A 22,192-nucleotide genomic window follows, 5' to 3' on the forward strand; every position below is an offset into this window, starting at 1 on the left:
TTTTTTTTTTTTTTTGAGATTTGCCTTTAGCTGTGGGAAATGTTCACGTGGTTTTAGCTTCACGTTTAATTGCATGGAGCTACATTTCTGTCGCTGAAAGAGGAATGGTGACATGAGCTAACTCATTTTCTGTGCTCGTTTTAATTGCAGTGGCTACCTTCTACTAGAAATGAACTCCACTGCTAGAGTGATACCAGTGACTTCATCAGCGCCTTGCGGTCGTTATGGGTGGGCTAAGAAAGTCCGCTGGTGCATGGCGATCCGTTTGTATTATTTATATGCTGACAACGAGCCACCTAGCCGAGCTTTGTTGTTCGATTTGTGGGCGTTGCTGCTACACGCGACATTTCAACGTTGAATGATAGATCGCGGTGTTGTCGAGCTATGTTGGCTGGCAGATGTGGTGAATAACTGTATTGTCAATATCTGAGCATCGCCTGCCTCTTTCTTGTGTAAAGAATAGTAGGTGGCCCTATTTGCGATGGTTTAAAAGAGGATTATTACATTTTTAAAAAAGTTTATGATGTTAGAGATTTTGAAGATTTTATTTTGCACAGTTTGAGTGGGTAGGGCAAAGGAACTAAGCTGCGGGCGCAGCTTAACTGGTCCCCGGCCCTCACAGTGCAAGGCGGCAGCAGGGACAAGCGAAAATACTGGCATAATTGCTGAAGTGCGAATATAAAAGTAATACACATGTATCACAAGCATATATATTAAAACCGTAATTACTTTGTACTCCGTATTACCCATCCGACGCATAGCGATTGCCTCTGCTTCATTGCCGTGGTCTGTTTGGGTGTGCTAACAAACATGGCATGCATTTACTTTGTCTACGACACGGCTTGCAAAAGGCTTTTGAAAGAACTGAATTTTTTGACCGATCGCGCCTATTCGGGCGTGCTTCGTTGACAGGTGCACCGGATGGGTCTGAGGTTAACCACTCAAAATGGCTGACCGTTTGCTTCTTGTTTCACGCACATGCTTTTGCGGAATGCTAGTGGAAACAATCACCAATAGCAGTAATGGTTTCCGATGAAAGTATTCAGTGCTACAATTGTTGTGCATCGGCAAAGTTAAAATACCGGGTCGTACTCAGACCCAAGCACTCCCGGCTGTGCGTTCCACGACGACTGGAGTCCTTGATACTCCCACTTACCGGAATTCCGGCCTGAAGTCCCATGCTCTGCGCCAACAAGCTTGCCGCGTCCCTAGCGACGATCGCGGCTTCCCATAAGAACAGCGTAAAGGGAGTCAGAGCAGTGCGCTTCTTGTTGTTGTTTTCTACCAACCTTTGGTAGGACTCCTAAATTTCCTACAAAGACAAAAACAATTTTGCGCGTCAAATTGTGAAGAGTCCAACTTTTTGGCAGCTGCGGAGTCCTAGCAAAGTATTCTGCTTTAGACGCATTTTGTAACGTCATGACTCAAAATTGGCAGACAAAAATGACGCCCTCTTTTGGATGAAGCAATGCTTCACTGCGGAAACGCAAGGGCGATGGGAAGTGCTTATTGACGTTTTAACATCATGATGAATAGTTAAAAGCTACATATTTGACGGGGAAATCAGCTAGCGCAATAGGTGGGGTTAGTGTTATCGTATGACGAGAAGTCGGTCCTACACGTGAACCCCAACACTGGACGACCGATGTGCTGTAGTCGAACACCACCCCGTCGTATTTGTCTCCAGCCTTCTCGTTACCATGGAAGGTGAATTACGCCGACTGTTCGGCGTTAATTCGGTTGCTTCAATGCAGCTTGCTGTCGCCGATAACATCCAACCGTGCATTAAGGGGGACTCACCTGTTAATATTCCTATGAGACTTACTACACCATGACTCACGTGCTTAAACGAGCCATGAAGACAAAATACAAGTTTGATTCATTAGAAGGGCTGCTTTGTCGTGATAAAAATGATACCGATTTCATCGGAAACTTCTAAAAAATAACGGAGATATTAAAGAGAACGTGTGGAGCTGTGGCGACTCGCTAGCCAGTCTTCGGCAACTTTTCTATGACGTCACAGAATCTTGTTTCCGCGATTGACGCCGGTCGAACTAATCAATCGCCAGGACACATGACTGAACGATTGTAGTGGGGCCGCTAGTTCCGTTTGATCGAATCACTTCAATGCTGACGTGCACCTAACCCACTGAAAATTATGCTTTTAGGGCTGGCCCATATGAAGTCACTCGAGCCGATAACACGTCACTGTGGCGCGAAATTTGAAAGCCCTTAAGTATTTATTGCGCTTTCATCGGTTAAAAAACGTCTTTCGAGGATGGAATGAAGCTGAGTGAGGTACTAAAGTCTAACTATTCAAAGTTAAACAACGTTGTACTTTCTCTTCATGGACCCTTTAGAACAATCCGGCACCAATACGAAAATATTTACAAGTACATAAAAATTTTCACATCATCCTAGTTTGCTTATTAGACAAAATGTGTCCCTTCGGGACTGATATTAAATTATAAAGATCTAGTTCACTAGGCAGCTAGCGCCATCTAGTGAAACGTAAATGAACAAAAATGTGTTTCTTGTTTCTTTTTATTTCAAACAAGAAGTGATGTATTTGAAAAACAAGCAACCCAGGGCCTTAGGAACATATCCGTGGATTTGCGAAACGTTTCCTATTGGTGAACGATGCTTTCAAAGCCCGTGGGTCATGAATTGGTTAAGTACCATGTGATCAGGTAAGTCCCCCTTAAGGCTGGAGGGGCGCTGTCAAAACAGCACACGACGAAAGGGCACGCGACAGAAGAGCACCGACATAACAGCACGGCGTCAAAAGGGCACCCGACAAAACAGCACGCGACAAAACAGCACGGCGTCAAAAGCGCACGCGACGGAACAGCACGTTGACAAAACAGCACAGCGTCAAAACAGCACAGCGACAGAACGGCACAATTTTATGGAACGCCTAAATGGGCAAATATTTTGATTTTAACATTGATAAAAACACTTTAGTGGGCGCAAACTGCTCTCTCTGAGGTTCTCTTCATGTTTCGTTACTCTTTCTCGGGAAAAATACTACGGCTTTAATTATTACAGCATGTGGGATATCTGAAATGAAAGAAGCAAAAGCCAGGGACGACATTTGGTAAAATTTTTGTTCCTTTTTAGGTAGCCCTACAATTTTTATGATAATAATACTAATAATATTAATAATAATAATAAGAAGAAGAATTTATTTCCGAATTTGCCGCTGACAGTTCTCCAAGACTGGTAGGCCCGGATCATTTCGTCCGCAGGCTTTCACATCTCTCCCAAAGTGGACCGCGTTAGCACGCGCTAAAACCGGTGACCGAGTCTAAAGTCAACGCCTGCGCTACGAACCCAAGGGAAATACTGTTCGCCCGGAATGCGATCAGAGCAAAATCGGTAATAAAAACCGCAGGGTAGTCTTGGTATGTCTGCGTTTGCGCCGCAGAAACATTTTGCAATTTTTTGATACGAGCTTTTAGCGCCGTCTATGAAGCGACCGCCGAAACCTCCGCGCTGGGCTGGCTGTTCTTTGCGTGCGTCTGCTCGGAATCCGTGCATTGCCGAGTGAACCGTAGTGGTTTGGCGTTAAGTTAGCGGTTGCAGTGCTTGTGTGTGTGTGTTCTGTTTTGTTTTCATCAATCTGCGGACGGATTTTAGGTCCTGATTTGCTGCCAGAGCGGGAAATTCCGACCGCGGCTGTTGAGACCAGCAGCAGTAGCAGTGTGGTGGTGGTGCCGGTGGTGCTCCGCAGTTCCGCGATGAAAACGTACCGGTATGGCACCGACTGACATATAAATCGATATCGGGGAGTAAATACGTGTTTTAAATGCCACCGTGCTTGTTATGTTCACCGATTAGTCATGTTTACGGAAGCGCGGACGTCGAATGCGGAGCGCGCATAGCATATGTGGGTCACGGTGATCCGTGCTCGCGATGGACTTTCGACGAGGCGATTGCTACGCTGTTGGCATTGCAATGCAATATAATCTTTCTTAACTAGACTTATGACGGTTACTGACGAAACGAAATTACCCGGGCCGAAAAATAACGCGTCCGCACAACCAGTCAAATTACTATTCGAAGGTTGAGCAAAAGGGTTGACGTTCGGGCGAGTTAATATTGGTTGATCATGATCGTGATCATGATTGACCTAACTCTGCGCAGCGCATGTGGCCTGTCGCTCAGAGCCCACCTTTGTGAAACCGCTGCTTTCACCACAAATGCTTTACGCGACCAGCAGTAACTGTTTTGTAATTGTAATACTTTAGATTCCGTGGCAACGCAAAAGGATTAAAAGCTTTTTCTTTGACCGCGTTGTGAACAGGTTGAGCTATTTTCCAAATGCAGCGTTCACGCGTACCTCGAGCTGCGTTTCCACATTTGGCTGCCTGCTTATCCTGCTATCGACCAGCAGTGTGCGATGGAGAAAGTTATCCTTTCAAATCGTTTGGCAGTGTAATGCGTTGGCCTGAAAAAAAAGTAAACAAAACGCCGTGATTTTAAAGGTTAGATTAGATAAAAAGGGTATTGTTTAATGCCAATCGGCTGTAATGACCAAACAATATATGGTATTTTAAATTGACTACAAGGAACCAGAAGTTATTGTAGTGTTGTATTGTATCGGCGCTCGTGAAAGATCCCCAAGTGGTCAAAATTAACCCGCAGCCCTCCACTACTGCGCGCCTCATCACCCATGAAGCGTCGGGGCGTTAAACACCATAATGAATGAATGAATGAATTCAATCAATCAATCAATCAATCAATCAATCAATCAATCAATCAATCAATCAATCAATCAATCAATCAATCAATCAATGCTGTATTGTAAAGGATAAAGTTGCTTCTAACATTTCAGGGGGTTCCGTTCCCTGTCGCAGCTTTGCGTGTGATAAATGGATTTTGATCCGTCTGCTTGCCGTCCAAGTGCACCCAACAAACCCTGGAGTTGGTCATTGGTACAAAGTCGTTGCGATTTATCAACGGAATCCACCGATATCTCAACTCTGTGTGCGTTGGGAAGCGATGCCGCAAACACACGCCGCAACCGCACTGCATTTTCTCCAGGCAGTGTCGTGCACATGCGTGCTGTCAGCGACTGTTTCTCGCTTTCTCAGGTTGTTCAATAACCCACCACCGCGCAGTGCTGACCAGGCGACGTTTGCGCCTTGAACGGCATCGCAGCATTGGCTAAAACAGTTGAAAGTTCCGCAAAAACTAAGCACGCGGTGCGAAATACTCCTGAACTACGCAGTGGAGCACACCCCGCCGAGCGATGTTAGCAGCCCAGCGCGCTCAGGCAACGCTGGTCGGCCGCCGAGAGAACTGGTTTGAGAGTATTTTCCTCCTTTCCCGGCTGCTTATGGAATATCGCCGCGAGATCGACATGTAGGTGGCGACAGCGTCGCGCTGCTAGTGTGGATGCTCCGCTGAGCGGCCCGTAAGAATGCACACTGTGGGCGCGCTTCGTGCCTTTTTCCCGCCGTATGTGCGCACGAAAGGTGCATACAAGAGTGGTATGCTGTAGCTCGGTTCCTCAACATTCAATGTATAACATGGAAGCGGCAGTCAGTTTCCATTACTAAGCCAAGAAAAGCGACGACTCATCGGGAATATCAGAATGGCCGTAATTGTGACAATGAACTTGTACGCTGTGGCTCGTAGCAAGCTCGATCTTTCCAGACTATGGATTTGAGCCTTCAATAGAAACAAATCAGGAAGAAAAAAAAAATAATAAATAAATAGAAGCAAATCAGGAAGCCTCGATCTCTGAAATTCAGTTTACAACGGCAATCTCAATCGCTTTCACTGGTAGCATGACGCATTCTTGCATTTGTGGGATGCCCTGAAATGGTAATACTACTTAACTGCCCCGAAATTCTTTCTAAGAGCTTACGATATTTTTTGTGTGTTCAAAAGGCAACATGAAATTACTGAATTTTGATCAGCGCAGAGATATAAATGCAACCGCTCTAACGGGTCTTTTAAATGAAATTTTAGTGACTCTGAAGGAAGGTTTGATGAATAACGGTTTCGGATCACTTATTTACAGCTTTCGTCGCAAGTGAACTTGCGAATTGAATTGTCAACGCACGCAGTACAATCAACATCTCATGTTTAGCTAGGTTTTCGCAAAGTGACAAGCAGGTTTACAGTGCAAACCAAGCTTTTGGGACCTCACAGTGAGCACAAATTTTCTGTTACGGCTGCTCTGTTGACCATTTGCGTTCCTTTTAAAATCTAACAGGTGCCTGCAACAGCGAGATGTGTTTGCATTCTTGCGTATTAGGTCGCTTACGAACCCAAAGATGGCAATAAATGAAGTTGCGCTGTTGCAGATGTAATAAAACATTTCCTTTTTATTTCTCATTGCGAATCAGCGCAACGGGTTCCCGGTAACTACTTTGTTTTGTAAACTGAATAGCGCCTTTGTCTTGGCATTTAATTCTCGAGGATTGGTTAAAAAATGAAATTCTGTGCATTTTTTTTTCGGGAAGTGGGGGGGGGTCCTCCCAACGTTGCAAGAGCAGCGAGAAGAGAACGCATGTAACGCGAAAAGCCAAACTATGGTTATCAGTATTACTTACAATCGAAACTACACAGGCGTCGTGTTCTGTAGCGGTGAAAAAGCAGTACGTATTTTCAAAACTGATTAACCCCCCTTTGGTCAGTGATTGTCTAGGAATTGTGGCTCGCCTTTTTCAAAATTGTATTGAATGTAATCATTGTGGGGAAAAAAAAAAAAAAAACAGCGAGTCATGGCACACACCCCTCACACATGTGGACAACAACGTTTTCTCCTCTTTCTTTAAACTTAGGTCCACCTTACGAGGTTAAGACGTGACCATATTAGGCATTTGGTTATGCTGAGTGAGACACGCTTCTGGACAAAGTGATTCATGTAGGATTTGAAAATGATATATATGAAAACAGGGCCGTACCCAGAAATTTTTTTCGGGGGAGGTTATGAATTTTGGGAAGGGGATGGTTTTGTTGAAAGCAACAGTAAGTATTGTTTACATGCTGCTTGGAAAAGATTTCGGGAGGGGTTCGAACCCCCAAACCCCCCCTCTGGGTACGGCCCTGTATGAAAATGACACACGAAATGCCACATGACAGACGCAAACTCACAACTGCTTAATTTTACCTAAAAATCCCCCCTAGATACTCTTGCGCATTCATAGAAACATATTTTAAATAATACGTAAAATTAGCAACTCGATACAGTTGAATAAATGTTTATTCCTCCTCCTTAGTATAAACAACGACTGTCCAAAAATGGTATTTATTTTAGAAAAGGTACGGGAAGGACACGATGACACAGGCGCTTGCGGGTGTAAAAACGTGTCCGGTAATGTATGGGCGATAGCGCACGGGTCGTGTGCAGTGTAAATGTTTTTGTTTCTTTCTTATTTCTATAAGGACACAGCGCAATTTTACAAGGGTGTGGGATTTGCACGCGTTTGCACAGGTCTTGTCGCTTCTTACCCGTTTCGCGTACTACCTTTAAATAATCTCCACGCCACCTTAAAAAAGCACCCCTCGACGTTTCCGATACGGCAGCCGACTGCACTCAACAATAAGAAAAGTGCAATGTGTGGAAGCAATGTTTATAACACGTTTCACACTCAAGCGGTGACCCGGGCAAAGATGTTTCGTGGAATTAAACCAGCGCATTAACCCGCAACGGCCGCTGATTATTGCGTTTCTAGAGGAAATGCGCAAGCAGAGGTAACTATGTCATTGCTTGCTTCCAAACGAGCGCACATATTGGTTGTTTTGTCGTGTGCAGCACGCGTCTTGCGCCGCACGCAACGTGAAAAAGCAGACGACGCGAGAGCGCCATCCACACTAGGAGCGGTTCGTCCCGCCGCCGCCAGGGACCGACTGTGTTCCCGCTCGGGGAGCAACTCATTGTACGTCTCCGCGTGCGCATTGTACGCTCTGCGTTCCACAGCAGCCACTGCCCCTTCGTTCGTCTTGGCGGCAACAAAAGCCGACCCAACCCTCGTTTTCGCTGAGGAGAGGGAGGAGGTTAGGGGAAACGAGAGGGGGCAGTTGCTAACATGCGCATTGAGTGGAGGGATTTTGAACACGAGCCAGTTTATTTTGAGAGCGGGACTTGGAAACAGGCAAAACGCGTTCGGGTTGTTTTGTGGTCCACCCGTTCTTGCATCAATCGTTGCATCAATCGTTGGCTTTTCATTGTACCATGACAAGTGACAGCCTTTGATTCTCGCAATTTCTGGGAAAGTAAAGCCGTCAGAAAGATGCACACGAACATGTTTATGTATTTTAGCGAATGAACTGCACATGTTTCTGCACAAATGCGGTTCCCAGCAACAGAGTTTGTTGTTTATGGTGGGTGACCTGTTTTTATGAGCTCCCCTGCTGCCGTCAGCAATTGTTAGGCTCCCGCAACACGCCGGCAAACTGAACAAAGCATGTTAGCCAGCAGTCTTCTAAGCCTTGCAGCAAGATAATAGGCGTCATAGATAATAGCTATATGTCATATTTTCGGGGAAAATCAAAAGTATCGAAGCTGCAAGCTGCAAAAGTATCAAGGTCCAAAACCTTAGTGCCGCTTCGCTTGATTCTAACAGCAGATATCGAAGCATTTCAGATGAAGAGCACAGTATCGCAGCTTAGGTAACGCAATAAACCATTCATCGGGTAAAGTTCGTTTTTTTTAAATAGCGAGAAATCGGCGAGCGTGATCGCTAGTACAGCTTTATGTTGTCTGATATTCAGTGGTGCCGGCCCACTTCCATTTTCGATACATCATGTAACCTAAATAATATTGTGCCTGTAAAAGCGCTCACTGCACAGCCTGAATCGTGATACTCGCTTCTCAAGCGTTAATAAACGAAAGGATACAAGCAATGGAAGCACGGGAGAACATACTCGTACGACGACAAATTCGCATGCAGCATTTATTTCAAATAATTTCAGCCTTAGCAAATATATTATGTACGGACCGATGCAAATACATTGTGCACAAATACAAACATGTAAAGACAATTAAACTGACCCCCTCTCTGCTTCCCTTATACAGGCGCTCATGCATAGGTGAAGTAGTGGTGGGACATTTTTTTCCTACTTTGAAGTTGGGACATGTTTTCCGGCACCATTTGTTCCGGGACTATCAGTTCCGGGGCCAGTAGCTCCGGGACCATTTGTGCCGGGACCATATCGCCCGCACATCGTGCGTATGGTCTTCTGCTTAGCAGTTACACAGGAAAAAAACAAACACGCCTCAAGTTTAACGTACACTGCGATGACGTACACTGCAAACACCCCACGAGATTAGCGTTGCACATCCTATAGCAGTTTTTTTCGCAGTAAGGCGGGTGTTAGCGAACCACTACCGTGCGGCCGGAGCCATGCACAGCGGATTGCGTATAACGCGGCTCTTTTTACGCCGCACCAGGCACCCTGAAACAAATTTAACGTTCTCTCGCATTTAGCAACATATGCCTGCGTTTATCTTTAATAAAGTAATTGTTTCTAGTAGAGGGCCTTTTGGGCCTCTATTGATGCTGGCGCGCATGTTGGTATGAAGGCCGGATCACAGTCTGGTACGCCATGATGATTAAAATGATGATTATGATGATGATGATTAGAAGCCCTCCATCTGTATCGGGACGTCCGTTGCCACCAACCAACTTGCCTGTCTTATTCTACTCATTAAACCTACCCTGTATTACCCTAACGGGTTAGCCCTCCGCCTACCGGTTTTAAAGTCGCTTCTGCTATTGCCGTTTTCCGCAGCGCCACCTGTAGGGGCTGGAAAGAGCGGATAGCGTTGAGCCGCCGAGCCAAAGAAAGCGAGTTAGATGCCCGCAATGGTGGTTGCATTTCAAATCAAGGAGAAGAGCGAACACGCCGAAGTGTCGCCGTTTAAATGCACGCGAAGAAGTGTGAAGTCCCTCACTGCGGAGCATCCCATATTCCAAATTTAGCGTTCTGGTTGTGAAGCCTAAAAAAGCTGAAAGAAATGAAAGCTTTTGTGTGCTTCTTTTATTGAGTCCGCACTGCGAATACAAAAAAAAAACGGCATCAAGGCAAGAAAAGACCTTAACCCGGTACCGAGGCATGCTTTGCAGCGGCCGTGATCTTTCGGCTCCCACAAGATCTTCTCTTGCTGCTGTTTTCTTTTTCTGCTGTTTTATCGAAGGTGTAAAAAAAGAACAAGTGCCAGTTGCAATAGGCATGCCTCAGGTTATCATGAGCCGCTGCAACCCAAATCACCTGGAATATGATGGAAGCGAAAAAGCCGAAGTGTAATCCTTAAGCGCTACTATTCTGACGGATAATTTGCTTCTTACTGAAGTCTTACACCACTTAATTCTAATTTATACATGGGGGTTTAATTTGTTTAACAGCACAGAGGAGCTCTTAGTGGGTAAGAAATATTTCCGCAACAATATTGCGCGTCAAAGCAGCGTCCGCGAATATGAGCTACTGTGGATCGCGGCTCATTGGTGACCCGGCAGCTCATTCTTCACTTTAGTGAAAAAGACCGTCACTATACATCGAAGTTTTCAAAAGAATGGCGTCAATGAGCAAATGAATAATTCAAACAGCATTTATAAGAAAAGTAATTAAATAATAGAGGATCCAGGAACAATCCTCAGTAAATTAACACAGAAAAAAGTGTTCACGAAATATGCAGATTCATGGCTCTGCGTTAAATTACCACGAAAAGGGCACAGATGCCGTCTTCATAAAAATAGATCCCTGAATTCATGACCAAAAACCAATCAATACAACGGGATTGAGGAACCACCTTTAATAGGCAAGTACTGGAGTAGTCGTTTCATAGAAATAATTGCACATATAACCATGCGTGAAAAAGAAAGTAATACGAACAAGTAAAATCTGTAATTGATATCAACGGCTCACTATGTTGTGTTGCTTCAGCCTATCACAGGCACACCTAAATCTCTTCCTGTACCGAAATCGCCCTCCACTGGAATATGCGGGTGCCTAAATGTCCATGTACTGATATGTTCCTGCACAGATAAGTCTTGTAAAAATAAGTTCAAATGAATGTGCTTTTCTATTCCTTACTTGCCGCAGAGTTTGGATTCCGTTCCGGCGAGTGCACTATGCCATACTACCTAGCAACGCCACCGCACCCAACTTTTACAGTGCTCATCTCTTGCAGTGTGCTGTTTTGTCGCGTGCTGTTTCGTCGCCGTGCTGTTTTGTCGCCGTGCCCTTCTGTCACGTGCTGTTTTGACGCCGTGCTGTTTTGGCGCCGTGCTCTTCTGTCGTGTGCGGTTTTGTCGCTGTGCGCTCTTGTCGCTGTGCTGTTTTGACGCGTGCTGTTTTGACGCGTGCCCTTTTGACGCCGCGCTGTTATGTCGGTGCTATTCTGTCGCGTGCCGTTTCGTCGCGTGCTGTTCTGTCGGTATACCAAGGCTGGATTTAGCTCCACAAGTGTGATGCCGATTTTTACAGCACGGAGCATGAAACGGTTCCGGCAGACCTTCATCACCTATTATGCACACGCCCTGGAACTAAGGACATTCGAAGGAAATGTCTGATGGCATCAGGCCTAAATTTGCGACAAGACACGCATTACCATCGGTGGCTTCATGGTCCTGTCTACTGTTCTTTGCTGGACTATATCCGGGAGGCCTACCTAGTTTCCTGGATATATATCGGACTCGCGTAATGTCTATAAGCCTTGCAGCTATTAAATAAACGAAACACAACAACAACTCGCGTGACTTCTCAGCACGTTTTTTTTTTAAAGCTGCGACTTATGGTTGTACTATTTCCTTCCGCAAAATAATTTCGTGGGCCTGTGCGTTACGGTTTAGAGCAAGGTTATTAGGGAAAGTAAAAGGAAAATGCCTTACCTCTACGAAGTAGCGCTTCTCCGCCTCACATTTCTTATGTTGGTTTTTCGTGAGTTAAGAGACATGTTACATTTTCACTTGAGGATTCAACGTGGTTTCTATACCAGTTTTGATAGAAATGAGTGGTTGACCACGCGAATATCGTACGTGCTTTGAATGCGGCTGCGCGGAATGGTTGCATTATTATACCCTCAAGATCACATATTATTTGCTTCCCGTTTACACAAAGCTGTGACACTGGTTTCAAAACCACAGCGTGTTTGATCGGGTGATTGTCGCCGTCCATGTTATGAGACCTGAGTTGTTGAACTGTGCGGTCTGGCCGGGGCACTGACTGCTTTGGTGTTAAATGCTTTTTTGGGCAGCACGACGCCCCACTCATCGCCGTATCTTACGGCCTAGCAGCTTAGGTTGAGGTGTAACTTAGCAAACTTGTAAATATATAATTCGCTACGCACAAGTAAACGCTTTCATTCGCACACTTGACACTGTTATTACGGTGAAATAATTTCTCAGCTTGGGTGGTTTAATCGCATGCTCAGTCGCTTGTCGTTCATTATGTAATGCCTCTAAATTGCTCACAGCCAATTGTAATGTTAAAACCACTTTCTATGACTATTATAAAAATATAACACCAGCTGATATGGCATGCTTGAATAAAGCTCGAACGCTCTTTTTTCAGCAAACGTCGACGCAAACATACCTTCTCGAGAATTTTCTGATACTTCTCAGAAAACATGTGGCCGCCCATCTTTGGGTGGGCAGTGAACAATTTCAGGGCAGCTTTCCGTTGGGCGTGGTGGTGGCACAGCAAGTTCCACGTGGTTTTGAAAGGTTCCTTTTCACCAAATTCCTAAACGAACGAAGTAATTTTAGCATCAAGGTTGTACGCTAACTGCGTTCATCAAAACCCACCTTTTGCATGCCGTTCTCGTATCTTGCCTTGGCTTCATTCATAGCCGCCTCGTTGTTTAGCAAAGCCGTCGCCTGAAAATAAGGCATGCATGCGCAAGCTACTCCAAACGAAGACCCGTTTTCTTACCTCTAGAAGCGACCTGGGTTCGGGTAGCTCTGCGTTTTGAAATATTTCTGCATGCTTCTGAAAAAAACACGCAGCAAAAATATCGCGCTTAAAGAAGCCATGAAGACAAAATACAAGTTGGGTTTATTAGAAAGACTACTTAGTCCCGATAACAATGATACCAGTATCATCGCAATCTTCGAACAAATACCGGAGATATGCAAGGTTTTGTTCAAGCGCTCGGTCAGGCCGTTCGTCTGTGGGTGGTAGGCCGTAGATTTTCGGTGTGAAGTACCGGTGAGATCCATGATGGCGCGTACCAACGCCGAGTTGAATGCGGTTCCCCTGTCCGTGATCAAAATTTCTGGTGCTCCATGGCGCAGAACAATGTTGTCCATGTAGAATTGAGCCACGTCGAGCGCAGTGCAACGCTGAAGAGCTTTTGTTTCGGCGTATCTGGTAAGGTAATCGGTCGCGACGATTATCCACTTATTTCCCGAAGAGGAGGTTGGGAAGGGGCCCAAAAAGTCCATGCCGATCTGTTGGAAAGGTGTTTTCGGTATTTGTACAGGTTGCAGTAAACCAGCTGGGCGTCCAGGCGGTGTTTTCCGTCGCTGACATTCGCGGCAGGTGCGAATGTAGTGTTTCACTGTCGCAGGAAGCTTCGGCCAGTAGTAGTTCTGCTTGATTCGGGAAGTTGTACGCGCGTAACCAAGGTGACCCGCAGTCGGCTCGTCATGACAGGCCTGTAGTATGTCGCGGCGAAGACACGCAGGGACTACTAAAAGGTAGGCTCTGCCATTTGGACCAAAGTTGCGTTTATAAAGGATATTGTTCCGTAAACAAAAGAACTTTAGGCCGCGTGCGAAGAGCTTGGGCTTCCGTGTAGAGCGGCCTTCCAAAAAGTCCACAAGTGGTTGCAGCTCGGTGTCTTGCCTCTGTTGTTTACACAACGTTGGGGCGTCGATTGCTCCCAGAAAAGCCGTGTCGTCTTCATCTTCAGGGCCGGGGCGCTCGACCGGGGCTCGGGACAGGCAGTCTGCATCAGAATGATGTTTTCCTGACTTATAGACTACCGTCAGATCAAACTCCTGAAGTCGCAGGCTCCAGCGGGCTAGGCGACCAGTGGGGTTTTTTAAATTGGCCAACCAACAAAGTGAGTGGTGGTCGCTCACTACCTTGAAGGGACGGCCGTAAAGGTACGGGCGGAATTTCAAGACCGCCCATACAACAGCCAGACATTCCTTCTCGGTGGCCGAATAGTTGGTCTCCGCACGGGACAATGTCCTGCTTGCATACGCAACAACTCTTTCAGCACCGTCTTGCCATTGGGTAAGAACGGCGCCTAGACCTACGTTGCTGGCATCAGTATGAATGGTGGTCGCAGCGTCCTCATCAAAATGGGCGAGTACAGGTGGCTCTTGCAAACGCCGGCGCAGGTACTCGAAAGAATCGTGCTGCTCATTGGTCCATACGAAGGCGACGTCGTTACGGGTAAGGCAGGTTAGTGGAGCCGCGATGTGTGCGAAATTTTCAATGAAGCGCCGGTAATAAGAACACAGGCCTAGAAATCGCCGCAGGGCCCTTTTGTCCTTGGGCGTCGGGAAATTGGAGATAGCGGCTACCTTTTCAGGGTCGGGTGTGACGCCGGCGTTGCTGACAACGTGGCCGAGGAAACAGAGCTTCTCATAACCAAAATGACACTTTTCCGCTTTCAAGGTAAGACCGGCGGCTCGTACGGCACGAAGGACTGAAGATAGTCGTTTCACGTGTTCTTCAAATGTTGACGAGAAAACGATGACATCATCCAGGTACACGAGGCATGTCTGCCACTTGAGGCCGGACAAGACAGTGTCCATCATTCTCTGGAATGTTGCCGGCGCCGAACACAAACCAAAGGGCAGGACCTTAAACTCGAAAAGACCATCCGGTGTTATGAAGGCGGTCTTCTCGCGGTCGCGCTCATCTACCTCGATCTGCCAATACCCGCTCTTTAAATCCATGGAGGAAAAGTAACGGGCGTGGCGAAGCCGGTCTAGAGAGTCGTCGATTCGGGGCAACGGATAGACGTCTTTTTTGGTCACTTGGTTTAGCTTCCTGTAATCTACGCAAAACCGTAAAGTGCCATCCTTCTTTTTAACCAAAACGACGGGCGACGCCCACGGACTTCGAGATGGCTGAATGACATCGTCTTGCAACATTTGTTCCACTTGGCTACGAATTGCTTCACGTTCCTTGGTAGACACACGATAGGGATTTTGGCGAAGAGGTCTTACTGCGTCATCAGTGATGATACGATGCTTTGTGAGTGGCGTCTGTCGGACCGCAGATGTCGAAGAGAAGCAATCCATAAACTTCATGAGCAGTTCGCGGAGTTCTTGGCGCTGCGTGAACGGCAAGCTGGGGTTGACATCAATCGCGGGAGCGAGACTGCTCTCGCCAGGCGGGGTGCCTTGTAAGGCGAAGCAGTCTTCGTCACCGCCAGGAATGTCCTCGAAAAAGGCGACTGCAGTATGTTTGGCGACGTGTTGGTGCTCATTACTGAAATTTGTCAGCAATAACTCCGCTTTGCCGTCGACTAAGTGCACGACACCTCGGGCAACTGCAACGCCGCGACTGAATAAAAGCGCATCGACACGTTCTGCGATGCCGTCTACAGTGCTTCGCACGTCGCAGTTGACGGATACGAGCATGCAGGAGCGCGGCGGTATGTTGACGTCGTCGTCGATAACCCGCAACGATGAGCGACATTCTTCGCTTTCCGGCAGGCGGGGGCTCGGCGATAAGGTGATTAAGCGCTCGCCCACATCGATGACAGCGTTATATTCTCTTAAAAAGTCCATTCCTAAAATGAGCTCCCGGCAGCACTCTGCTAGGACTACGAAAGTGCCGACAAAAGTAGCGTCTCCTATGCTGATCCTGCCAGTGCACTTCCCCACCGGCGTCATTAAGTGGCCCCCAGCAGTGCGAATTTGAATCTTAGGCCATGGCGTCTTAACCTTTTTCAACCGATCAGCGAGGGTCAGGCTAATGATCGAGTAATCCGCTCCGGTATCAACAAGGGAAACAACTTTATGTCCATCCAAAGATACGACGAGATCGGCGCTTCCACCATCGGCGATAGTCACTCTCGTCGTCGTGTTTTCCTTCGGCGGCTTCGCATGATTTCGAAGGTCTTGCGAGGTTATGCTATCAGCAACCCTGCCTCCCGGAGTTGCTGCTTCTAGTTTCCCGCCTAGGGCTTGGGGATCTTCCCCTCGGCATTTCTGTAGCGTCGCGGCGGCTAAGTGGAGCGTCGTTCCCTGGGGACGGTGATCGATATCGGCGGGACGGCGAGGGCGAGGCATTTCGGCGACCAGCGAGGAAGTCTTCGATTGCAGCAGGCCTTTGCCCGAAGCGAGGCCGGGAAGCAGCAGGAGAAAATCCGGGAAGGCCAACCTCGCGGTACGGGCAACGGCGGTAAACATGGCCTGCTTCGCCACAGTGGTAGCATAGGGGCCGGTTGTCACTGGTACGCCAGAGGTCAGTCTTCCGCACTTGTCCTCGGAATGAATTTCCCGACGGCCAGGGGCGTGTACCGGCGGCCGCTGCCTGGGGACAGACGTCGGCTTGAGGCATACAGTTGCGCGCTGGGGCGCTCGCAGGAGGTGGTTGGCGACGCACTGCCGACGCATAGCCTGCTTGGAGCGGCTGTGGCTGTTGTTCCGGGGCTGCAAACGTTAAGGCCTGCCTGATTTCTTGGCGCACGATGTCGACGACTGATGCAGACGCCGGCCCTGGAGGAACGAGTCCGTGCAGCTGCAACTCCTCCCGAACGATAGATCGGACGAGCTGCCGCAGTGATCCATCGGTGGACGCAGCAGTCACCACTCTCGGTTTTCGTACCAGGTCCTGGCGCCGTCGTCCAGCGAGTAGTACACATGCCCAAGTTTTTGTTGAGGGTTCCACTGGTTGAACGACGCGACACGCTCAAACTGCTCCAGCCAGTCCTCGACGTCTTCGAACGCTTCACCACGGAAGACGGTAGGAGTGCGCGGCTGGTGAAGCGTTACCTGAGAGGCAACTGGTTGCGTCATTACTTGCGGTTGAACCACTTGGCGTCTCGGCGCGTCGCTGGAAAGGAGGCCGTACTCAGGAGACAGGCCGAGTTGGCGGCGGCTAATCCGATGAACCGGGGTGTCAACAAAGCGTGGCCGTACCGGGCTCCCAGGAGGGGTCCTGGACATCAGGTGGTTGTACCCAGCTCCTCCACCAGTGTAGCGTACAGTGAATGCGTGCTCCGGGTGGTAGGGGTTTTTAATGAGGCACAAAAGACCAAACGGCTACAGCCAAGGGTCTAACCTAAAGCTCGAGAACCGAGGGACCGGGCCCAGCGCGCGATCCGAAGACGAAGATTCCGTTTCTTCTTCCTCGTCGTCGACCGTTGCGTGTGCCCTTTCTTATACAACACGTGACAATATAACTGGAAACATTTGGTACAGTTTTACTGGCCGAAAGAGGCCCAACGAGCGACACCTGAGGCCATTGGCAGAAACGCCATGCGCCCCCATGCAGCGCCAATCATATCAACCCGATTCTAGTTTTGCAGGAACTCGTCCAAGACGACGTTACAGACCTTGAGAACGAGCTCAAAAATGCCAGAAGCCTCAAACAGTTAATACCCGAGGGATATTGGCGCAATATCCTTATTACGTCGTGACAGGGCAATGATGAGGCGAACCATGGGCGATGGTGAAGTGATGTATTTGCAAGATCTTGCCGCACGGCGATACCATCTATTTACAAGCGGCCATGATCACTCCAGCAACGAGCCCGTGCCATGTACTATTCCGTCGTCGGCAGCGATGGGTACCATTGTGCTATTCCCCAGCGTGCACTTGCGCTTCCCGTAACCATATGATGCCCTACCTCGACTACAAAACTCGATATCTTCTCCAATAGCATTATGCGCCACTAACCCCGAAATACAACACTAAACATTCGTCCCCACGGCCCGCCAAGCTCGGATGATGTTACTACCAACGTCAAAGCGTAACGCATGACGCGCCGCCGTTCTATCGTACAGCGATCACACCGCGCCGCAGGGTTTGTAGTTGGGCACCTTGGTACAAGCGGCCACAAAATGTTTTAACCGAGCATTGTAAGAAAGCGCCAGGCAAGTAATGTAAATGTGAGGACCACGCAAGGACCAAAATGTAAGGACGGGTGATGTGCGGTAAATGTAAGGACCAAAGTGTAAGCACCAGGCAAGTAAGTGTAAGGACCAAGCTATGGCCCGACACCTTGCGGCCCAGCGCCTGATGTCGAGAATACGTGCTACGCATGCGCAAGGAGCAGTGACTGGACTGGATTGGATTGGATTGGATTGGATTCGATTGGACTGCAAAGCCTTAGCTCGCGCTACGTATGTTCTGGCATAGCCGAGCCGAATTTATATGCACATTCTACGTGCTACCGAGGCCTGTTCACCGGGGTTCACCGAAAAAATCCGATAATAGAGATCTTTACCACTCCGTTTTTTCGGTGTTGTACGTGGTTACCGTGTTGACCGGGACACGTCTTGGCCTCCCTACCGCGCATTAGTCGCGGTAGGGGGAATTAGTTTCGTGGGCTGGCCCTCGCCATGCCCGTGGATTCGTCACAGTGGGGTGCACCTCCTCGCCCTTCCTCCTTGCCCTTCCGCGCGCGCAGGCGCAGTCGTGTCCCGGTCAACGCGGTAACTACGTAAACGACGGAACAGACGGACTGGTAAAACTCACGAGCATGGCGACGGCTGGCGCCTAGAACTAATCCCTCCCTACCGCGACTAATGTCCAAGTTCCCAGACGCGTCCTGTTCAACACGGTAACCACGTACAACACGAGCATACGTAGTGCTAAAACTCTATTATTAGAGAGTTTTAGCAGTCCGTCTGTTCCGTCGTTTATGTAGTTACCGTGTTTACCGGGCGCGCGCGGAAGGGCGAGGAGGAAGTGCGAGGAGGCGCACCCCATTATGACGAATGCCCGGACATGGCGAGGGCCAGCCCGCGGAACTAATCTCCCTACCGCGACGAGTGCCCAAACGGGTCCCGGTCAACACGGTAACTACGTACAACACGGAACATACGGAGTGCTAAAACTCTCTACTAGTGGCATGGTAGCAGCGAACACAGCCTTTTTCTTCCATGTTCGTCATACAACATAAAGCTGAGCAGTGCACACGTTAGAACGCCCGAACGGCTTCAGTGGCGGCAGTAGCGACACCATACTCGAAGTGGAGTAGAGAAAGAAAGACATCCCCGATTGAGAGCCGAGACGAAGGGGTGCGGGGTCGCGCGGGCGTCAAAATGGTGCGCGTCGACAGACAACGCGCTGACACCGGCGCCCCGCCGATCTTTCCATGACGCTAACGGTTGGCCGACGGTCGGCGGCATCGTTTGCTGTTTTGAAAGTGTTTTAACAGTGCCGAATGAGGAATGATTGTCACTTGCGTGAAACACGAATAAACAAGTGAAAATGGAAGTCGAGAGAAACTCCGCTTTTTTCCGGAAGCAGAAATTGAACCCACATCCTCCGCATAACGTGTGCAGTGCACTACCAATTCTGCTATTCCGCGACGACTCCCCTCTCAGCTTCAGCGCGGGGGTTTATATTTAAAACGACTCAGAGGCTGTTAAACTAGCGCCAATCTTCGACCACCACTTGAGCCGTTGAACGTGTTTTTCCCAGCGGCCGCCACGCAGACGTGGTCAGAGGTCGAGGATAGCTAATGACATTTCCGGACTGCTGGAGCCAGAACTCTCGTAATGCATTTTGCAGAACAGAAACATACGGGACGAGGAATTCCGTAAGGACCCGTATCAAAGTTGCATTCCTTATTGCCAGTGTTATTCAGCTGTTGTGACTGTTTTTATAGTGCCGAATGAGGTAGGATTGTCACCTTTGTGATACAGGGATAAAGAAGTGAAAATGAAAGTCTAAAACCTCACCTGTTTCCCGGAAGCTGGAATCGAACTCACATCCTCCGCTAAACGCGTGTGGTTCACTACCAATTGTGCTATTCCGCGACAGCTCCCCTCTCGACTTCAGCGCGGTGGTTTTTTATTTAAAACTATTTCACGTGCCGGCAAAAGTGGTGAATTCTGGCAAAGCCATTGTGCATGCACTTCTCCCTAGTGAACCGTCAAAGGCTCCCGAAACGGTCGTCTTGGCTCACTCACTGTACGCGGGACGTTGATACAAAATGTTGGAGCTGTTTCGCAACACTGCTGAAATAAACCCGGCGATGCTCTTCATACTAAATTGACCAAATTAACAGCTTTGAGTTGACCTCACAATGCTAATTGCAGTCCCTAACAATTTCTATTCAGCAATATGTGGCCAAGTAAAGAAGCTTGTATTTTGTGTCAGAGTGCTGTGTTTCTTTTCACGTTTGATCAGTGCTGCACTTCAAGTTAGCGCACCGAAAAGTATGTCACCCATTCTCGGCAGGAGATCTCTCGGCCATTGGTCTTTTTGGTCACAAGCTTGTCTGGAGCCAGCAGTGAAGCCACGAGCATGTGGAGGTGGTGCTTGAAGGTTTCGTCCATAGGTGGTAGGTAGCCTTGAGGTGACTGTCCGGTGGCCACCTGCGTTATTTTTACATTCTCCCTGTTCCACCGAGATCAACCGACAATCAGCAACTTACTCTGGTCATGTACAATGCTGCAAAAGATTCGAACAAGACGCAAGCCTCCTATCATCACATCTCAGCAGGACTCGCTATACCCAAAAACGATGTCAACAACGTCATGCTTAGAATGTGGTCCTTCGTGAAGTAGGCTCACCTCATCAACAAAACGTGATGTTTATCCACCCTTAACCCCTGATTCCTTCCTCTATCTCCTCAACAGGCCAGGGTACCATCCTTGTGTTAATAAATTTATTCACTCATTCATTTGTCTAAAAGTGCATGCAATGGCCACATATCGGTGAGTACCTCAGTTCCTGGGTATGGGAGGAGAAAGCAGTCAATATGCCGAAAGCAAGATGTCGTTAGTGCTTGCAGTGTCTTATTTTCCTTTTTTTCCCTCTGAAGTCTTCAGGCGCTTTTTTATTAGAGCTTTACCGCCTTCGGCCCCGTGCACATGGCTCTTCACAAACTGCCAGTCGCGCACAAGAAACACGAGCTTTTGGAAGGGCTTTTCAGAGCTGTTTTGATCCTGCAAAGAAAACACTCATTAAATTGCATACATAAGTGCGGTGAGCCTGCAGGTACAATAGTGCACACCTGAGCCATCCGGCCATAATCAATGAAGTATTTTAGGTGCTGTAGGTCGTCCTCTTTGATGTTTTTCGAAAGGTTGTACACCAGCACCGAGCTACTAAGTGTGGTTAGCGCGAAAAGTGCCGTGACGTCCTTGAACGTCGTTTCTGTATCAAATGTTCCTTGCGTGTCCATGAGTACAACGGCAACCTGACCGCCTTTGGGCCTGGTAACCTGCAAAAGTGCTATAAGTCAGAAACAACGTAAATGTGTGAGAAACAGCGTACGAACCAGAAACACCTCGCTCCAGACCAGGATGCCTGTGGTGTGCCTCTCAGAGCCACCACGCCAGGAAAAGCCTTCTAGAGGAGCACCGGCTTCGCCTACCCAATCTCCCCGCCCTTTGTTGCGCATGTAGCGGATGAAAAAGTTCAACAGAAAGGACTTGCCCGTGCGGAAAGCACCAGCCACTGAAACCACAACCAAGGGCTTATCCAGCGCACCGCTGGCACGTAAAATGCTTGTCAGTTTCTTTTCATCGAACCAGAAGCCACCGTCTTTCTGGGGAACGACAATCCGCACTGCCCGGCCTCTGGTCACTTCTCTCGAATCCGCGTACCTGGGCACGGCAAAATACCAATGGTACAAGAGTACAGTTTCTAAGCTAGAACATCACTCTATTTAAAGGGATACACAACAGATTTTAGTACATCGCTGTGTTTAAAGGGATAGACAACCGATTTTTGTGCGTCCTCTAGGTCACATGAAAGCCAGTGTTTTATGTAATTGGGAAGCACAAGAAATTTCCAAATAAGCAGGCGTAAATGATTTGAATTTGTCGCTGAAGTTTCTGAAGACTGAAAAGTGGCGCCATGTAGCGTCAAAAGGTGGCACTACCGTACGTGTCCGAACAACTCCGTCGGTTTGAATGCGAAATTCAAAAACCGGATAAAGGAAGAGGAAAGACTGCACATTATTGCTGTTTTAGCCTGGGAGAAGTTTTCAAATACCTCTTTTAATCCCACGTACAGTGAAATGTACGTTCCAGCATCGCTCACTGTCACTGTTGCCTGCATTCCTCTTTGCAGCACACGTA

The 22,192-nt window shown here is 48.1% G+C and overlaps 2 protein-coding genes across 2 annotated transcripts in view; both read right to left on the reverse strand.

Moving 5' to 3' along the window:
* Positions 1–1,273, reverse strand: part of LOC144142306 (atlastin-1-like) — a 36,356-nt gene extending 35,083 nt beyond the window's left edge. Inside the window, exon 1 of the mRNA XM_077673709.1 lies at positions 1,157–1,273. Within this exon, the coding sequence (XP_077529835.1) occupies positions 1,157–1,180 (24 nt within the window). The 5' untranslated portion in view covers positions 1,181–1,273. The remainder of the gene's footprint in view (positions 1–1,156) is intronic.
* Positions 1,224–21,330, reverse strand: LOC144142308 (atlastin-2-like). The gene is made up of 7 exons (XM_077673710.1): positions 21,121–21,330; positions 20,830–21,052; positions 20,315–20,479; positions 12,892–12,948; positions 12,765–12,836; positions 12,553–12,702; positions 1,224–1,312 (listed from the first exon to the last, which is right to left on the reverse strand). Exons 3-7 carry the CDS (start codon positions 20,438–20,440, stop codon positions 1,304–1,306), a joined length of 414 nt encoding a protein of 137 aa, XP_077529836.1. The 5' UTR covers positions 20,441–20,479; positions 20,830–21,052; positions 21,121–21,330; the 3' UTR covers positions 1,224–1,303.
* Between the last annotated feature and the right edge of the window lie 862 nt (positions 21,331–22,192).

Source organism: Haemaphysalis longicornis, unplaced genomic scaffold, assembly GCF_048455015.1.
Source record: "Haemaphysalis longicornis isolate Haplotype H1 unplaced genomic scaffold, Haemaphysalis longicornis Haplotype H1 scaffold_6, whole genome shotgun sequence".
Classification (NCBI taxonomy): domain Eukaryota; kingdom Metazoa; phylum Arthropoda; class Arachnida; order Ixodida; family Ixodidae; genus Haemaphysalis; species Haemaphysalis longicornis.